Source organism: Sinohyriopsis cumingii, chromosome 6 (genome assembly GCF_028554795.1).
Source record: "Sinohyriopsis cumingii isolate HCF-2022 chromosome 6, ASM2855479v2, whole genome shotgun sequence".
Classification (NCBI taxonomy): domain Eukaryota; kingdom Metazoa; phylum Mollusca; class Bivalvia; order Unionida; family Unionidae; genus Sinohyriopsis; species Sinohyriopsis cumingii.
In genome coordinates this window covers 133604236-133625755 of record NC_142966.1, presented here as the reverse complement: position 1 = coordinate 133625755, position 21520 = coordinate 133604236, and the positions used below count along the sequence as shown (strand labels likewise).

The 21520-nt window shown below is 34.8% G+C and overlaps 1 protein-coding gene across 1 annotated transcript in view; it reads left to right on the top strand.

The window, feature by feature from the left end:
- The window catches only part of LOC149798025 (uncharacterized), a 72301-nt gene that overhangs the window by 21780 nt on the left and 29001 nt on the right, over window positions 1–21520 (top strand). Inside the window, exons 6-9 of the mRNA XM_089960827.1 lie at window positions 1808–1949; window positions 11347–11485; window positions 16555–18426; window positions 21197–21289. Of these exons, the coding sequence (XP_089816953.1) occupies window positions 1808–1949; window positions 11347–11485; window positions 16555–18426; window positions 21197–21289 (2246 nt within the window). The remainder of the gene's footprint in view (window positions 1–1807; window positions 1950–11346; window positions 11486–16554; window positions 18427–21196; window positions 21290–21520) is intronic.

Sequence of the window (21520 nt, the reverse complement as noted above, 5' to 3'; positions counted from 1 at the left end):
AAAGCATGATTCAGAAATGGCTGCCTTTATTGCTATCTATGGTTGGTTTAAAATTTACAGCAAGTTATTTGAAATGAAAAATTGTTTAAGTAACTTTATTGAAAGTGCGTATGAAACTATTGTATAACAACATGTTTAATAGTGCTGACAAGGTCTTTTCTCAAAGAAATAAAATTAGGTTATGCAACCATGATTAACTTTTGGTAAATAGAGGGTGAATAAATGAGTAACATAGAAATTTTATTCAAATTGATCACTATGATGATTTTTAAGCATGGAACTGGAATTACACTGATTATTTTCTGTTAGACCTAAAAGATAAAGTGTCTGCTTACTGCTTCAGTTTTTCTTTCCTCTCTGCAATTAAGTACATATATGAACTTGCTTTCACAAACATACAAATATCATATGAGTGATATTGGTATTATTGTTATTTACAATAGCATACAGCTGATATTGCCTCCTGTAAAATAAAAAATAGGCATAAAATGTTGGTAGACAATAAAAATAGTGAAAGAAGAAAAATGGTCTCTGCACATAAACTTGAGGTTACATCCATCTACAGTTTCTAAACGTTGATGCTGTGTTGAAAAGGTCAAAGACCAAGTCACAAACAAAAAGAAAAATGAGTTTGACACAATAAATCAAGTTCTTTACTATATACATGTTTTGTGGATGGCTTGTGCTTGGGGTAAGGAAGAATCTTGTCACTTTTGGCATGAAAGGTCAAGGGCACTGACTTTGAAAGGAAAATGGATGGTTCCCACATAAAAACTCAAGTGCTTCACCATCTGTGGTTCTCAAGCCTTTTGGATGACTTGCACTTGTGGGAGGAAGAACCCAGATGATTTCAGAGTGAAATGGTCAGAGGTCATAGTCACTGGTTGAAAGAAGAGAAGTGGTTTATACATACAATGATATGAATTATCATTTGTTACCAAGCTTTGTGAATGGCTTGCACTTGGTGGCAAGGAAGAAGCCTGTTGATTTGGGGATCAAAATGACAAAGACCAAGGTCACTGTATCTGAAAGAGACAATGGTTTCTGGACAATAACATTAGTTCTGTGTCACAGTCCTGGACCAATCTGTGTAGGTGGCTCGCACTTAATATAAGGAAAAGCCTGTCAGTTTGGGTGTTGAAAGGTTTAAGGCCAAGGTCACTGACTCAAAGATGAAAAGTGGCTTCTGCAACATAATTTCATTTATCTACCTAGAGACCTGTTATGCATAGGGTGTATGTATAATGTGCAGTGTAAAGTACTCCTTAAAATACATTGGTGCAAGCAATATCATACTTACAAATTGCAAGACTGTATTTTGGTATGAACACTACTGGATAGGACTTATTTTACAAAACAAACCTATGCACAACGAAAAGCGTGGGAAATATTTTTTTCTGTATACTAAATTCTTAAAATAGAATGAAGTATGTAAGCAAATATTCATGCTGGCAGAATATACAATATTAGAAAATCAAAACATTTTGAATCTCATTCCTGCAGATCAGTCCTACCTAATGATCAGATCACTTTCAAAAGAAAATCAGCTTGACATGTAGTCTTGACACGGTCATTGTCTGAATCTTCAATTATTTCATTTGTTTGCAAGCATATTGCTCCAGCTGAATAAATAACTGTGGCAATGGTGAGGTTTTTAAACTACTGCTGATTGACTGTAGTTTTATTTGTTTAACCATGCAGACCATTGTAAATTGCATGTATGGTAATAAAGCTTGGCAAAAGTGACATGAATTTTCTTTTCAAAAAAAATTGTGCAGTCTTTTTTTCTTTTCAATGGGCATTCCAGGAGCACAAATTCTAAAGGTACAGAAGGAAGAAACATGTACACCCTAGAAGATGACTTGGCTATGCTAAATTATATTGTGACAGAAGTCAAATACAATGAAACAGGAGGATATCAAGCGTTCAGGGATATGCAGACAGAGAAGGTAATAACATGTATCATATATATTCACTTGATTCCATTTGCAAACTGCACATACCCAGATCTGCGATTGCATAATGTGCTGGCAGATCTGGGTCTGTGCAGTTATTTAGGAGTAACCAATACAACAAAAGAACATAGATCCTGATCTGCAGACACATTATGCTATGTCAGAGCAGGATCTTTATTGTTTGTAGTTTGACTTGACTTATGAGCAAGTATAGACAGGAATGCAATATGTACAGGATGCAATATATATATATATATATATATATATATATATATATATATATATAGGAATGCAACATATACAGGAATGCAATATATACTTGCCTCTAAGCAGATTCCAACTGAAGACTGCTCAGACCCAGATCTGCTGGCACATTATTTGCTGGCATATTTGGGTCTATGCAGTTCGTTAGGCTTGATCATTTGAGCAAGCAGTGTAGACATTATTCTGCCTGTACAGTATGTGATGGCTGATCAGGGACCATGTTGTTTGCAGTTGGATTTGAGTATATACAGTGAATCTGCTAATATACCAGTTTTCTTGGATTTTCCATCAGTAAATGCTATAGAAACCTTCTCCCTTTCACCTTAAATTAAGATGAAATATTCATTCACTGCAATCAAATGAGATGGAATCACAATTTAAAAGAATTACAAATGTCGATGTTCATGACTTAAATATGTATTATTTTCTCCAGTTACATTCTGTCAATCCTACTTGTAACTTTTCTGCTGAATTTTCAACTCATTCTATCAAATGCATTGACACGGACTGGCTGGACTGTACATTAATTTGATTGGTGTGCTTATATGTACCTACACGATTTGAAATTGTCTATATTTTCCCCATTTAATACCCTACACAATTACATGATCATTAAGAAAATAAACTCTTCTACCTCTCATGTCCAGCGCTTCCAGAAAAAAAAAACACAAAATTGTATCTTTCCTACATTATCATACAAAGAGAAATATCTCTTTCAGCTTACCTACCCATATACTGGATATTATTTTAATTAAGTTTTGTTTTGGTACAGTATCATTGCACAGCAGTGCCACTTGACATCTGTCAAGATCATCATTAATTCTGCTTTTCAAAATGTAAAGTTGGTACAGTATTGTTGATAAAGATTACTGCATTATATATTAGTAACTTTTTGTTATCAATAAATGTGCATATTTTTCACAGTTTGTTTTCTGTCATTGTATTGGCATATGGTAATGTTGATATTTGCTGAAATTTTTTAACACTATTTGAATTACTCATTTTAATAATGACTGCAGTTCTTGATATAGTTTATACTGTCAGGTCGTTACGTCTCCTTAGTTTGCACTTTTCTTTGTTGTATAGAACAAACAAATTGTGACCAGTTGTTTTGAATGCACTAAGTTTAAGGCCAACAAGGACACTAATGAGATATGCCTCACCTGTACCAAGTACTCTTCAGTATTGCTCAGTGTAGTCAGAGGGTCATGGTCCACAGTGCGAAGGAAACATTTAAATGGCAGAGAGAGTTGGCTGAAGGCAAGATCAGTGGATACTTACATCTTAAGTCACCACCCTAAGATGTCATCTATATTGTAGCATGAGTTGCCATGAAAGCTCCACCTGCAAGATTCTAAGATTCATGTTTTCATTGACCATTACAGAATATCAACTTGCAGTGGATGATCAGTGTGCATTGGAGGTGTTCATTCTACACATACCAGGCACTACTAGAGTGACAGGTGAGGAGACTCATACAGGAGATGACTACACAGTTTCTGGCTTATGGGGAGTTTCCATTCTCCATGTGTTTGATGGGAGATTATCCTCCAGCTCTTTCTGACAGTGGTCATTAGTACCCAAGACTGTCCATGTATGGCTGTAGCACCTGCAGATCTGTTTTCATGGGTTATAAGACTGACATTCCAGGTCTTATTACCACATGGTTTGCACAGGTCTTGGAAGACCCTTGAATATGTGGCTGGTCTTCATAAACCATTTAGAATTTGAAAAAGTGGAAAAGGCCTTCAAAAAGCTTTAACAGTGCTTATAAAGCTGTTGAGTTTCCTTAATATTTGATTTAATACTATTAAGTATTTCATTTTTACCTATTTACTTTTGAGGGAAAATGAGCAATAACACTCACTCATTCTGATCCTTCATTTTACGACTATTCTGTTTATTCTGATATATTTAATAATATCCATTGTCCTGTGACAAGATCATAGTTGTTGTAGGGTTTAATGCCATTTTTCAGCACAAGATAGGCTATACATGGTGGGAAAACCCAGAAATAACGGGGGAAAACCCAGAAAGAATCACTGACCCACTAGAAGCTAATGGCAAGCTTTCTCATGTAATTACATTGTTCGAACCCGAGATTTGAACCCACACAGACAGAGGTCAGATGGCAGTAATAGTGAGCACTTTAGACCACTTGGGCCGTGGATGGTGCATAATGAATGTCAGTTGTGTCATCAGCTTTGATAATGGCAAAATGTGTGTTCAGTTGCAAGTTGCAAATGAATCAGATATCCCAGATAGTCACAGATTAGAGAGTTACAAAAGGATAATGGAAATGTTCGCAATAAGTTAATAAATTGGGGGAAAATGAAGGAGTATGCCCTTTTCTCATATGAGAAGTAAAACATAGTTATTTACAAGCACTTTGAAATCCTCGGATTGGTAATTTATTTCTTGTTCGAAGATATATTCTAAACAAATATATCAGTCAATTACAAATTACCACATACCCTCCTGATGCAGTCAGTGGATTAAAACCTGTATTTGGTACAGACCCATTAAATCACCCATTAAATCACAGATAAATGTTTGAAGACAGTGGGAAATCAGAAAATGCTGTGGACTTTTGAAAGTACAGATTTATAATCATTCATTTAAATAAACCAAATCTGTGACAGAACTGTTTTCAGCAATTTTTCCAGGCATTGCAGTCATATTTTCATGTGGAGAGAGTGTGCGTGTGTGCTTTTGGATTTTTAATGTATCTTTAAAACATTTATCAGTCATATTGCTTCGACGTCTGCAGTTTGACAGTTTATAGTGATGTCTAGCACTGGGGCATCATGCCACAGACACGTAGCATGATGTTCCACCCAGTCACATTATCCTGACACCCGGCCAGCCAGACCTTACACTAACCTCGTAATGCTGAGTGCCATGTGTGGCAGTTGTTAGTACCATTTTATAAGTCTTTGTGCACTAGTATGATAAGTGCATCTTCTCTCGAAAGACTGACCAGATTGTACCTCTGGCAGTGACCCATATGTAAACTTGTGACATCATAGCCATCTTTTCCTAAAGCACCCATACATGGGCATGGGCTGTGCTGTGTACTGGGTAAGATCTACGTGTATCTATTAACTGGTAGAACTGTCCTTGATACTCTGTAAGTCTTACTTGTATCTATCTGTTAAATGTTATCAACTAGAACTGTTGGTCTGTAAGATCTACATGAATCTATCAACTGTTAAATGTGATCCACCAGAACCATCCTGGATACTCTATAAGCATACATGATAACCATTATGCTTTTGGCGTAATCATTACGCTTTTTATCACCAGATTATGCATTAGGTGTAACTGTATTCAGATTATGCTTTTTCGATATATCCCCCTCCAAAAAAGTTAATAATTTGTTTTCTCATTTTTATTAACATCCCAATAATCCCACAGACCATATTCTAGAAAAGACGGCTTCTATGTAACTACGACTTTAGAGTCATCTTGTCCGAAGATTTGCATCCACTTTCCTAAGAGTATTATGTTCTCTTTATAGCAGTTGTCCTACTTCATGAAATATGCTTTTAACTTTTGACCTCAGTTTCTATTTATAGCAGCTGTATGGCTTAGTTAGGAGAGAACAGACTGGTTTTCTAACTTTTAATCTTTGCTACCAGATTCTTTGTTCTAATTCAGAACAGAACCAGTCTGTGGGTATTTGGCGTTAAAAGTCAAGTCAGATTTATTTTAGTCGATGCGTGTTAGAGCAAAAATATTTTTAAAATAATTTCACAGATGGATTAGGAAAAGACGAAAAATCGATTCTGAGATGAATACATGAATTACAAAATAGAGCATTCCATTCTAGGGATCTTTATGCTCCTTGCAGGCTGTGTGGAAAGGATTTTAATATTGTCATGGTGGTAAAACAAGAAACCTTGAATTAGCTCGTTTACTGACTCCAGTACTGAGGTAACTTCTTTTTATACCGCAGAACTAAATTGTGGACACGAATTTTATAAATGCAGATGTGTTATCTACCAAGTTCTTAATAAAACACGGACAAACTCTAGCAGTAGAAGACTACATTGGTCCTTTGTTCAGACGGATGTTTCCTGATTCCAAAATTGCAGAAAATGTGCATATGCAAGAACAAAATCATGTAATATTGTTAGGTGTTTAGCAGAAGATACTTCACTTAAAATTGCAGAAGCCATGAAAATTGGGCCGTTCAGTACTGCAACAGACAGGAGTAGTGATTGTGACAAAAAGTTGTACCCAGTCTGTGTAAGAGACTTTAAAAAGGACAAAGTCAGAGTGCTCTTCTTTCATTACCAGAATAAACATCAGATACCACTGGAGAAAACATATTATTTTTTTGCTTGATAATACTTTGAATAAACTTAAGTTGGCATAATTATATGGGGTTTTAAGCTAATACTGCATCATTGATGACTGGAATTCATAAAGGAGTTGCATTCTATATTTTGAAAAATGTCTCCATCATTGTACATATCAGGTTGTCTCTGTCATATGATGCACCATGTTGCAGGAAAAGCTGCTGATAAATTAGAAGAACTCTTGAAGTATCAAGTTGGCATTCTACCTGATAATGTACTTCATACGGATAGAGTTGATTTTTTCATCTTATTTCCTAGCTAAAAGACCCAATAACTGTAAGATATAAATTTCCTCTTCTTTGTCAGGTTATGAAAGGAATATTGGTTCTTTAAAATTCCAGAGGAATAAATAAATCATTTTGTACATATATGCTCATTGAATTTTTATCATGTTATATGTGGATTACTCTTTTTCTGCTCGGATTACTTTTTTAGTCCACTTGGATTACACTTTTTCCTTGCCAGGGGTTGGCATGTATGTGTAAGACTTGTATATATATATATCAAATGTTAAGTGCTAGAACTGTCCTGGATACTCAGTAAGTCTTGAATATGTCAATTATTAACAGTTAGGACTGTCCTGGATACTCTGTAAGACTTGTTTATCTATATCATATGTTAATTGCTAGAACTGTCCTGGATATTCTGTAAGACTTGTTTATCTGTATCATATGTTAATTGCTAGAACTGTCCTGGATACTCTGTAAGACTTGTTTATCTATATCATATGTTAATTGCTAGAACTGTCCTGGATAGTCTGTAAGACTTGTTTATCTATATCATATGTTAATTGCTAGAACTGTCTTTGATATTCTGTAAGACTTGTATCTATCAACTGTAATCCGTTAGAAGTTGTAATGACAGAGGATGTAGAAAATAATGTTTTGTTGCTTCATGTAGGTAGATATATATTACAAGAGAAGCCTGTTTAAAGCTTTGAGAGGAAACTAGTCATCAAGCAGTTTTATAAAGTCAGCTGGCCAACTAGATTTTTACTGAAGTGGTTGTAGGAAGCTCAGTAAGGAAGAGTCTGATTATACATGAATTCATTTTAGTCTGTCTTGCATCAGTAGATAATGACACTGGGTGGCAACAGCATGAACAGTTTTAAGAATTCTTGAAATTGATACATTTTTGAGTGCTGTTGGCAGGCAAGATAATGTTCCATAAAGATTCTTTTCTCATTCTTTTTTATGTGGGAGAGTCTGCCCATGTGATAAAGGCATATGAGATATATAGAATCTCTGTTGGGGTTTGGGCCGAGACAACGAAATCACAGTCAAGGGTTTTTATTATTTGTCTCCCCATGAGGCTTGCCCAAGTGGGGAGACATATAGTATAAACCCGTGATTGGGATTTCCTTGTCTCGGCCCAAACCCCAACATAGATTCTTTTTCTCACCCAATAATTTCCTTTAAATTAAAAATTAACTTCTCACTTGTGCAGTGCAGTTCACATGCAAATGTTTACATGTGGTGCATTAATACAAATATGTTAACGAGGAATGTGGCATGACCGTGTAATCCGAAGTACACCGTTTCTATGCGCGAGCCCAAAAAATAACAGCATAAAACATTGCATTGTATTGAGGTATTATCACATTTAATATATGGATATTATATGAAATTAACAAAAAATAGTTAATATTTAGTACAAGATAATGTTTCATTTTCATCAGTTCCGATTTAGAAAATTATATTGTAAAGAATGAAACAACACTGGGCCCACACCGACAGACACCACTACTGTATTGTTATAACAAAAAGTTACATGTAGCATGAGTGTCCGTGTTTGGGTTATTCACGGATAATTAGATATCAAAGTCACTATCATATATAACTCTCCTTCTCTTTGGAGGTGGTGAAACTGTTTGTGACTTACATGTGTTGTAATTGATATTGATTGTAAAATTACCACCCTGTATCAAAGACCCTCCAAATACAGATCCTTGCTGATAACCGTGTGATGAAGTTTCAAGTTCAAGATATCTTGGAAAATTTATATTCTCTGTCTTGGAAATATGGCAAGTGTTTTTATTAGTAGTGGAAGAATTTGCTACAGGGAAATTTGTTTGTGGAATAATGTGTGGATTGATAAATGATTCCTTCTGGCTGTTAAGTGCATTATTTGTCCTCAAAGATTACATGCACATGTTTGATTCAACTGGGGCACAATGGGGATGTTTAACAAAATTAGAAGAAAGGATGCTGGACATGACACATTTCTGGCTATTACTAAGTTTTCTGTAGTTGTTGAGAGAGTTGGGATTTTTGTGGCCAGTGATATGTATAGCATGAGTTTCTGGAACATTGTTTTCTCCTAGTTTCTGACATAGATATTTTCTCACGCTAGAGTTTTAATGCGTTTAGAAGCCAAATCGGGCAAGTTGACTTTCATAGCCATTTTTTTCATTAGTGAGTTAAGCTTTCTGGCACCAGCTGGTGCACGTAAAAACCATTGCTCATTTGGCCCAGGTGCATGCATGTAAGTTACAGGGACAAGGTAAAATGGATGGTCAGGGTTACCAAAATCAATTGGATGTTTGTTCATGAAACATTGTAGATAGTTACCGGACATCTTTCTGGAAATAGAGGGTTGGCGTACATTCTTGGCTTTTCATTTCTCATGTTTTTTATGTATTCTCCTGTCCTCGTCTTCGTCTGTCTCATTAAACTCTAAATATTCCAGGTTAAGTTCACAATCTTGCTTTAATGATATGTCTCCCCACTTTATTTTTCTGTGTTCTTCTCCCCATCCCCTTAACCCAAAGTGCAAAGTATTATTAAACCATAAAGTGTTCAGTAAACTTGACGGTTTGCTGGGGCCCAAAAGCGAGCATTTATACAGTTTTTTTATGTCATCATCAGGTACGGCATCAGCAGTTTCGAGTTTGTTTCCTTTTCCTTTCTTCTTCAAATTTTTCTGTTTACTTTTTAGGGCCTCTCTTGCTTGGTAGAATTCAAGGCCATAAACCAAGCTGCAATTGTATCTGTTTCATCTCGGATATTGTTCAAAACTTCCCATCATACCTAATAATAAATAATAATTAATTATAAAAAGCCATGTACTTAGGGTAACAAATCTCTCTCTCTCTCTTTTTTTTTAATCATTTGTCATCCATGTTGGCGAGGGCCTAAATTGATTCATCAGTCAAGTTCTTTAATTTATAAGGTAATTTACCTTTTAAAACTATGAATACAATTCATGTTCATTAGATAATATTTTTTGGGGTAATTATTCATTCTTTCACTCATTTAAAAATTCATTTATGTTTCAAACAAATTGAATTTATATCACTTGCGCTATGCATCATTTTATTTGCTTTTACATTATTCTTCAAATTCAATTGTGAGTTATCTGTCAGTATGTATGCCCTTTTTTACCTCACAATGTTGTCAGCTCGTATTCACTTCCATCATTCTGACGAATTGAAAGGAAAAATCTTGAGATGTTCAGGGCAGGTGCCGGCACTTGATGTATAGGGCGCGTCTCAGTGTTTTGCTCAAGATATTCTTCTAGTAGTTTTATGTGTCCCAATGTCTTGCATTTGGTATTCATATTTTCTTGATCTAAAACAAAATTTGTGACAAATTGTTTATCCACTTCTGTAAATCTACTCTCTTTGACCGTTTCAGTGTTTTTTATTTCCACTCCTGATTTTGTTATTTTCTCCAACGAAAGTTAGTTCGGTTTCAGAGACACATTTATTTAATTTGTTTCCCAGTCATCAAAAAGAAAGGAAAGATCATCTGACTCATGCAGTGGTGAATTTTCTGAAATTACTAGTTCATGTTTTGCATAATTTGTGAAACTTCCATCGTACAAAAAGCGTACTGTATACATGGAATAGGTACCCAATGGGTGGTAAACATTTACGATTTTTGCTCTCCTACTTTTAAGAGTCAATATGTTTCCTAGCTTGTAGTCCATTTTCTTTTTGTCTTATATTTATCATTTTCTTTCTAGATCTTCTTTTTGTAAGTTATTTTTTCTCTGTACTTATTTTGTTAAATGTCCCAAACTGTTAGCGTTTGTTTGATCTGAAAATAACTCCATCAGACCAAGCATAAAACAACTATGGTTATGTCCCTTGATAAAGTAGTCCATGGCGCGTGGACACCATGACTGAGACAATTGGTCTGAGATGACTAGACAGAGACAGGAAAAGTAAGGTTAGCAAAACAAGCAGATTTCTCTGTTGCATGGGTGAGAAAGGTACATCTCACATGAGTGAACTCATTATCAGTGTGGATGATGTCATTCTTATGATGTCTCAAATGTCTGCGATATTCCTTGCATTTTTGAGTATAAAGACAAATGTTGCCTACATCTAAACAATAACCCAGTTTACAGTAAATTGTTATTGCAAACTAATCTTTGTTTGAATGACATAAAAGTTTTTTGAAAATGATCTATGTAATGATATGCTAGGCATGGACAACTTCCTACAGGGTGCATCCCAGATAAGTGATTTTCAAAGCCATGCTATGTGATGTAAATTAATGGATAAAACCAGGTCATGGACCAGATGTGGCCCACTGGCTGTATTTTGCCAACATTTTCAGTGTTATTTCCTTGTGTGAAATCATCAATAAAGAATTCCTCATCTGCAGAGCAACATACCTAACTGCAAATTATGGCCAGTTGGTGGGACTTATAACTGTAAATTATGGCCAGTTGGTGGGACTTCTAACTGCAAATTATGGCTAGTTGGTGGGACTTCTTTTCATTAATCAGCTAGATTAAATATTTTTATTTTTCAGGTAACCAATCACAGTTTTATGTCAATGCACACCAGATTCAGGAAACAAATTTTGCCTAATATAGACAAGTATGACATACCTAATAGGTGGAAATATCTTGTCACAGGGGATTCCAAATACAATGACAAACATCATCAGAGTAAGTATATGTGACAGGCTTTGAGAATGAACACTAGCCTTGGATGATACATACTGTGAACTATGGTTTCAATCATTTTCTTCTATCCTTTCAATTGAGTTCATTTTTTTTTAATTTGTCTGTCATAAGCCAGGTATGTTATGATGTTATGCATCTATCTGTCAATCCAAGCACAACAATTGCCTGTTTGGCTTATAAACATATTTAACAGTTGGTGAAATGTTCATGACAGAATACAAATCTTATGTGAATACTTGTTGGCATTTCTGATTTTATGAATGCAGTCATCAATTCTTGGTGATGGAAATGAATCTGTTTTTGTCACACTGTTCAGCTTCTTACAGTCAGTGCACATAAGGAAAACTTTGTCTGGTTTCAGAACAAGTATAGATGGTGAACTCCGATCACTTTTACTGGGCTCTATGAAATCATTCTCCAGTAAATAACGAATTTATTTTTTCAAGTAATACTGTTTGAGAGGGTTGATCATGAATGCGTGTTGTTTCACAGGTTTGGAATTTACGATTTCAGTAACATGAAAAATGTTGTTTGTTCTTGTAGGAACATCTGGAAATAAGTGCTCATATTCAAATAATAACTGTTTAAGTTCACTTCTTTCTTACTGTTGCAAATGTGAAAGTTTCTGGTCTAGATCATTCATAATTTCTGAATTCCAAAGATTTGTCACTCTAGGATCAGCAGAGTTCTGTGATATTCCTTCACTTAAATCTTCACTAAGTGGGATAGGTACAACTAAATTAATTGCATTTTTAACCTGGCTATCTCTCTCAGTATACTGGTACTCCTATAATTTATTTACATCCCAGGAGTACTATTATTATAATTTAACTCATTCATTTTCTTCTTAGCTTTGAAAGGGCCGTAATATCTAATCCAAAGAACATTTTGAAGAATGAGCAAGAGAGACAGACTCAATAGTTCTCTCCATTGAGGTTCTGTCAAACCATTATTTCACTTCTGACTTGAATTGCTGGATGCCATATTAAAGCATAATACCATTGGCTGGAAAGTTCCAGACCTAAAATTTGACCCTTGACCCGATTGGACAGATTCGGGAATACCAAATCAAGTAAAAAACTTTATTATAGCTTTTACTATTGTTTTAGATTTAATATTCCTCAAAGGAATTGCCTCTGGAAACCTTGTTGATGCACACATTATGGTCAACAAGTATTGGTTACCAGACTTGGTCTTAGGTAAGGGACCAACACAATCTCCCATAATTATGCTACATGGCTCGTCAAAGGCTGGAATAGGTTTTAGATTAGCCTAATGTATCTTCTGATTGGGTCTTAGTACTTAGTATGACAAGATCTACAGTATTTACAAACATCACTTTTGATTTTTGGCCAATAGAAGTGAGGATCTTGTGATAATCTTATTAATCCCTAAATGACCAGCCAAAGGAGTTTCATGGGCCAGACAAAGTATTTCCTGTCCATAAGATTTTGGAACTACAATTTGATAGTTCACTGACCACTCGTCACCAGCAAGTACCTCAGGAGGTCTTCACATTCTCATAAAAATTCCATTTTAAATGAAATAACAGACAGGTACTTCTGTGGCTTCAGTTTCCCTAATGAATGGCCCATTGAAACAAACGTGAGATCTCAGGATATTTTTTCTGTTTGACGACAAGTGATTGTTGTTTGTCACCCTGATTAGAATAAAGAGAATGAGTAGTTAAAAGAGGATAACTGTGATCAGTACTTTCTGATTGATCCAAACAAGAAGTGAAAGTGACCTCATCAAATGCCTGACCAATACATGTGTCAGCTAAAGGAATACTTTCCTTATCAAGGTCATTCTCAAGAGCTTTCTTTGCCATAACTTTAGTAACTGCATAATCTGGGTATGAAACAGGGATTTTTTTCTCTCTCAATGGATCGACTTTCTGATCCAAACAAAGCTTGTCAGTTAAAAGTGGATTAACCACAACCTTGTCTCCAGCTAGGTCGTTGCCTAGTAATAAATGAATCTCCTCAACGGGTAAAGCAGACACTGTTCCGACTATCACGGGTCCTGAGACTAAGTCTGGTGACAAATTTACACAATGGAGAAGAACATTAATAAAGCTGCACTCTACTCCCTGAATAAAAATACTTTCATTAGAAGAAGACTTATCAGAAAAAGGCAAAGTACCTAACAATAAAAGGCTCTGCGAAGCTCCTGTGTCCCTTAAAATTTTAATAGGGGTGGAATTGGCCAAATCACCCAAGAATGATGTAGAACCCTTCGATATGAATGGTTCATAATTCTCCATAATGAAATCAGACTGGGATTTATTAGATCCAACAAATGTATTGCTTTCAATACATGACTGTGACCTTGGCCTCTTAGAAATAAGAGCATTTGGAATAGGTCTGTCTTGATTCTGATGCTTATTTTTCAATCTGTAGCAATCAGAAATAACGTGTCCTTCTTGCAATAGGTACATGTAGGAAGAGACAAGGATCTTAGATCAAGCTTATCTGAAGCTTGATTTTTAAAAGCTGTGCCAGTTTGAAATTTAGAAGGGCTTGTATTAGGCTGAAATATTTTTCTGCGAGAAGACTGCTAGTATTCTTGTTTACAAATGAAACTTTTTGAGCTAAAGAATACTTGTCAGCAGCACGAGCAGCATTTTCCAAGGTTTTGAGTCTGTGCTCTCAAGATCAGTTTTAATGTCAGTATTGATACAATTCTTAAAATCTGCAAGTAACACAAGTTTTTTGAGACTTTCATAGTCTTGATCAACTTTCTTGGCTAAGCACCATCTATTCAATTAACTGCTCTTTTTCTCTTGCAAATTCAACGTGAGTTTGTCCAGCTTCTTTTTTTTATAGTTTCTGAATTTTTGCCAGTAAGCTTCAGGAACTAACTCATAACCCCTTAAGATGCATTCCTTCACCAAATTATAGTCAGAACTCTGCTATACTGACAGGGATGCATAGATATCTCGGGCTAAGCCAAAAAGTGCACACTGTAATAATTGAGTCCAATCCTCCCTTGGCCATTTCAAATTTTTAGCAACTTTTTCAAAACAAGGAAAATATTTGTCTACATATTTTTCTTAAAAAGGGGGCACTAACCTAATCAAAACTTGAATTTGTATCCAAAGTAGGAATGTGCTTTTCACTTGCCAGCTCCATTTCTTTTATTCTTGATTGATATTCCCCATCTTCCTTCTTTTCTACAATTGTAAATGCATTTGCTCTTTCTCTATCTCCAGTTGCATTTGTTCTTTCTCTTTCTCGAATTGTAAATGCATTTGCTAGTAAATGTTTGTTCTTTTTGTAACTGTATTTGTCTTTCTCCTGTTTCTCTGATTGTAAATGCATTTACTCTCTTTTTCCAATTTCATTTGTTCTTTCTCTTTTTCCAATTTCATTTGTTCTTTCTCTTTTTCCAATTGCAACTGCAACTGCATTTGTCTTTTCCCTTTCTGAAATTCGAGTTTCCTTAACTCCAATTCTATCTTATATTTTAATTTTAATTCCTTTACTTTTATGTCAGAGTCTGATACAGACTTACTGATCGAAACCAAAGCACTTTTATCCAAAACATTTGTTACCAAATACTGAACCAAAATATTTTTTATATCCTGCTTCGTTAAGGAAGCTTTTGCCTCAGAAAGATCATATTTTCTGGCAAGTTGAATCAATTCATCTTTTTCAAAGGGTCTAATTGTTCCTGGATAGGACTTGAAAGAAAAATTACTACTTTTGATGACATTGTGGAAAAAATCTTGCTGATTTCACTAAAAATTTAAATTTTTTTAGCCAAAATTCATATATCCAAAGATGAGCAACCAAATTTCTGTTATGTGTTTAGGCTGTCATAAACAGTAACAAGAAAAAGGTGAAGACAACAAGCTTTGTAAAATTTAACAATTTATTTCCCTAGAAAAACAAGGTAACAATGAGGTAAAGTACTAACGGTTTTAAGAATCAAATCAAAAAATAATCCAAGAATAATCCATGAATTAAAACTTAGAAGTCCTAGTAATAAAATTTTCTAATGAATTTGAGTTTGACTCCCGATGAAAACTCAAAATCGAAGGCGATGACATGTACTGTAGTTAGTACTGAAGTGTCAACAGTTCTTTGTTGGACCACAGAAAATAATATTTCGGTGTTTGAATTCCAAATAAAATTTCAATAAATGTCTTTGTCAGGGAATTCAGTATGAGCACTTAAATATTTCCAGGAAAAAATAAAAAATTCCATAAAATAGAATTTCAGCTCAAACTGGTCACAACAAAACACCTTTAAGTGTGATGGTTTATAGCCCAACTGAAATATTTTCTTAACACATCACCATTAAATCTGGCTGCTACACAATTCCGGTAAAACTGGAATTTGGAAATAACAATGTAGAAGCTATTTACATGTCTAAAGTCACGTGCTCCCAGTACAACCTCGATTTTACTCTATAAATCCCACACTAAAATAAAGCATAAAAAAAATGTTTACTTCCAGTCATCAGTTAAGGTCAGGAACTTGGTCAGCTTAAGATACAAAGTTCTAATATTGGGTTTTTGAAAAACTGAACTGAATTTCTGGAGAATGTCAAATCCAGTAAACAAAACTACAATAGCATGTAATGGTATTAAAAAAATTTAATATTTTTAAAATTAACAAGCATTTAAATTAAATCAAATATAAATTAAATCAAATATACACAACACTTAGACATGGGAACTTGTGTCATGGAGAAGGTAAGCCATGCAATACTGGCAGGTAACTTATGTATTACATAATTAAAATTAGTTTTGTCCCAGCAGAAAACTACAGTTTGCAGTGTGAGATGTCTGCATAAGGAATATCGTCATATTTGTTTACATTTCGTAAGGAATATCATCATATTTGTTTACATTTCATAAGGAATATCATCATGTTTGTTTACATTTCATAAGGAATATCATCATATTTGTTTACCTTTCACAGCCTGTTTTGATTATATGCTTCATTTAAAATTGCAGTCATATTCAGTGACAGCTTGAATAAAGAACTTTTTTTAATAAAAATTGATATAAAGCAATTTCCACAATTTTATTCTTTCTTCAGCAGGTGTAGATGCCTTATTCAAATTAATGGAAAAATCACAAAATGAAACTGTGTCATCTAAGAAGAAAGATCTTTTTTCACATTCAAAGTTGCCGGTTCAGCTGACAGACCAGTCAGAAAACCAATTTCCCCAAAAGGGAGGTGACTCACCACAGAGTAGAAATAGTTCACCAAAAAAAATTGTTACATTGGATAGTAAACATACATCTACAGATGAATCAAACCCAACAATTTCCCCTGCCAAGGGATCTAAATATATAAAGGATAATATTGAGGAGGCAGACAAGGTTACAGACATGGGAAACCAGAAGAAAAATAAATCCTCCAAGCAAAATACAAACAACAGTGTAAGTTCAGGTGACACACCAAAGAAAAGTAGAAACAAAATGCTTTTTGATTCAGTAGAGGCAGTTTCTTTTCCTAATCAAACTAAACAGGCCGAGGATAGGCCAGATAGTGCTAGCAAACCAGTCGAAGTTACTTTAGATTTGTATCATGCATCATCAGAGAATGAATCAGATATAGGGAAGACTGTGACACCTAGGGAAGAAAATTCTGTTAAAAATCGCATTGGAACATCAGTAGTTAGTCACAAGTACAGAAAAGCAGAGGTAGAAGAAAACTTCAACCATGGTGAAGCTGATGTGGCTAAGAAACATGCAAGAGCTCCAGGTAGACAGCAGAATAAAGCAAACTCAGTTGGAAACTTGGTTCAGCAGATTAAATCACCAGTTAAGCAGCAGAATGAGAAAGATTCAGAAAGGGTCTCACAAGCGAAAATACAAAAGAAAGGATCATCTGACATCAAAGTTAATAAAAATTCTCCCCAAAATTCAAAGGATTCTCAGATGAATGCAATGGAAGGTGTTTCTGTAGAACTGATACAAGATGAGAAGGATCAGCCAACTCTGCAATCTAGAAAAGCAAGATATGAGCTTTTGAAATTCAGAAATCAGGTCAAGCAAGGAGGTGAAAAAGCTAGTCAAACGGAGACTCCAACTGAGATTGAACAAGAAAATGATGCTTCTGAAACAGGTCCATCAAGAACTAGACTGCAGAATCTACAGGTTGGAAACACTACGAACAAAAACACAGATAAAAACTTGACTGTATGTAAGGAACAATTTTCCACAAAGTCAGTTCCATCATCAAGCAACAGAATTCCTATGCATACAAAATATATGAAAAATGGTGATAAACATAAAAATCAGTTAGAAAACTCTGTTGATGCGGGGAACATTGAAAAGAAAGTGTTGGATTCAGACAGTGAATCTTTTGCTACTGCTGATAATAAAGAAATTACAGGGAATGATTCTGAAGATGATGCATCATTTATTTCTTGTGAAGATGAATTTGATAGGCATCTTTTAGAGAAATTAGAAACAAGTAATAACAAATCAGGTACAGATAGTGATTTAAAGAAACAAAACACTTGTATGAAAGACTTCAGAAGAAAAAATGCAAGTAACTCGAACTGTGAAAACAATGAACAGAATGGAAATGATTCCAATTCAGATAAAGGGAAGAGTCCTATAAAAAGAAAGAGTGATTCTTTGGAGCAGTTAGAATCTTCCGATGAAGAAAGTGTGAAAATCAACAAATGGCGAAAATTTGCACCAAGCAAGCAGGGAAAGACCCGTGCAGATCCTTTTATGTATATGGATAGTTCAGAACCAGCTGAAAGTGAAACAGCTGATGATCTTAACTCAGAGGATGCTAAATCTAGCAACATTAAGTCTAGGAAGCCACAAAGGGGCAAAGCAGGTGGAGGGTGCAACAGGTTTGTGGATTACTCAAGCATGGATTCAGAGATAGTTGAAGACAGTGTGGAGGAGGAGGAGGAAGATGAGGAGGTGGCACTGGAGGTGACAGGTAATTCACTGAGACTGAATAAAGCTGTCTTATAGGATATACTACAAGGATGTAAACAGATTAGCAGTTGTGATGTGTGTGTGTGTGATTTGGATTTTTGACCTAGCTTTAACAATTTTTCAGTCATATCACTATGGTGTCTGTAGTGTGGCAGTTTATAGTGATGTCTTGTACTGGGGCATCATGCTGCAGACATGTCCCACCCAGTCACATTATCCTGACACCAGGCTGACCAGTCCTAACACTCACCTCTTAATGCTGAGTGCCAAGCGAGGCAGCGCTGCTAGTACCATATTATAAGTCTTCGGTATGACTCGGCCAGGGTTTGAACCCATGACCTCCTGCGTCCGAGGCGGATGCTCTAACCACTTAGGCTACCATGGTGCTCAGCAGTTGTAATGTAGATTCAGGTATTAATATTACTAGTGTATAGTTTGACTAAACTACAAAGAAAGTAACTGCTCCAGTGGCCTAGTGGTTAGAGCATTCACCTCGGATGTGGGAGGTCGTGGGTTTTCTGAACTGATTTTGATCCGATTTGGAATATATGCTTGTATCATCAAGACTGTGTACATTCTAGCCTACTCAGAATCTGTTGGTGGACTTTCAGTTATGAAGTGGATGTGCCCATTTTGATCATTTCATCACGATTTTTGGCTATATATCTTATAATGATCTCAACAGAAACTATATGTTGTAATTAATTCTAATTGATGTGAGTACTTAGATTACATTATTGCAGTTACAAATAGGTATAAATAGGTAATAAGCTGCTACTAGAACAAGCAATTTGTTTTAGTTTTCAAAACTTCACCATAAAAATTGATAAAGTCCAACTGATTCGTATTTGGTTTTGAATCAAACCCTTAAATATGTAGCTGTAATATTGAAGTTACACGTCAGTAATATCCATGATCACTGTAGTTTTAATAGATGATTGCTGTGATGTGAAGACATTTGTGCATGTGCTCACATGTACACATTGGGGTTATTTCAAACTAGTTTTGAAATGTTTTCATCTTAGTCATTTGCTGGTGAAGTAAAAAAAAATTGCTTGTGTAAGTATGTAGATAAATATTTTTAGTTGATCAGTATCTTTATCTATATTAGTTACAGTACTGTAGTCTAGGTACTGTTATGTATATCAATATTTTTGTAACTCCTGGTACATGAGTTTGTTTAGTTTTTGTAATTTTTATTCAGGGCTTGTAAATTTTAGTGATTATCTCAAATTGAAATTGTGGTTGTGCATAGGGTCTGTTTTAAGATGTTAAAAAACTTAAAACTGCATATCTATAAATAGATGCTTATGTACACGTTGACAATATGTTTATGAGATGCAGCCTTTTTCCCCATTAGACAGATCGATAAGGTGGTATCTTAGAAGAATTAAGTAAATTCCTACTGGATCACATGAATAGGTATTTTGAAATATTAAACAGAGTAGTACGATCTATCATTTGAGGTGTATTGGGCCATGTTGTCATAATAGACTATTGAAGGTGTATATAAGGAGAGAACTGAACAATCTTATTCATTCTTTTTTTTGAAGTCATTCTTATTTGTGTTTCTTTTGTAACATCAAGTCTGCATACATGTCTTATGGTGTACTTAGATATTATTTGAGAGGAAAAACATTTGTTTAAACTATTCAGTGGAAATAGAAAGTGCCAAATTGTTGGACTATAATATTATTCCAGAACTATTGTGAATTATTCAAAGGAATTCTGGACAACACCATTTTGACAACATCACGATTCTTGGCAGACCATTACATTTCCGGTTTTTAAATTTATATGGAACTCTTCATTCATTTGGATTTTAATAGAACACTTTCAGGATTATTTTGAATTCATTTCATAATACTTTTAAGTTATTCTCTCATTTTCATTCATAACTTTGATGATTAAATTATTTATTAAGTTTTACAAAACTTATTGGTTTTGCTTCTTTCTGTGACTTAGTTTATGACCATAAAATCATAACAGTATTTCTATCAGTTAAAATTAATTACACTGTCTAGTTTCTGTTGTGCACATTTAAAGTCATGTGGCCAAAATACATGGTGCAATGATCAAGAAGGGGACATACACCTTGGACTTGCTAGAATTCTTGTGTCATAAACTGCATTAAGAAACCACTCCTAACTAAACAGTGAGTATTTTGGAGCTCATGTGCAATCACTTAGTACAAACACTTTTTGACTAATTATACCTTTAGTCTCTTTATTTTAAAGATTTCACATATAAGCCCCCTGGTTATTCTAAGAGAAGTTATTAGTGTTTGTAAAATGGAAGCAACTACAGTTATGGTATTACTTGTATGTATAGAAATACAATTTATATATGTAGTTTTGAAAAATGTTCTTATTTTGTATTGAATGATAGCATGTTGGTTGCTCTTTTGGCAGAGATGGATGTGTGAAATGGTCTTTATAAACTTTAAAACAGGAAGAAAACATCAAACTTAAATGGCTAACCACCTACATAATGCTTAGTGGAATAAAGAGAGGCATGGTGACACATTGCCTTCTCAAACTAATGACCAGAGTTCAAATCCAGTCCAGACCAGGCTGCTGGTGACACTTTATTCCTTTTGCATTAGCTTAACATAACCTTCCATGTGTTGATGTGCCATGAAACATAAACAAGTCAATGATTGTTGGAATCAAGGGTCAAGAAAAAGGTTTTATTTGCATTTTACATACTCTTCTTTATATTCTAGCATTAAGGTTTTATTTGCATTTTACATACTTTTCTCTATATTCTAGCATCAGGATCTGGTAGAGGAAATAAAAGATCTGCAAAGAATTTAGCTCCATACCTTGACCAAATACTTGACACAGATGTTGAATCACAAACAGGTACATGCATATTTTTATGCTCTCCACTATAGAAGAAAAGGTATATAGAATTCCTAAAGGCCATTTGTCTGTCCATTCATCCTTCTCTCTGTCTCTGGATCATTCTATCCATCACATAATCTTCTGAACACAATTAATCACCTGATCGTATCAAACTTTGTACATATTTTGCTTATCACCTGAAGATATGAATATTCACAAACCAATATGTTCACATAATTTTCATTAGAG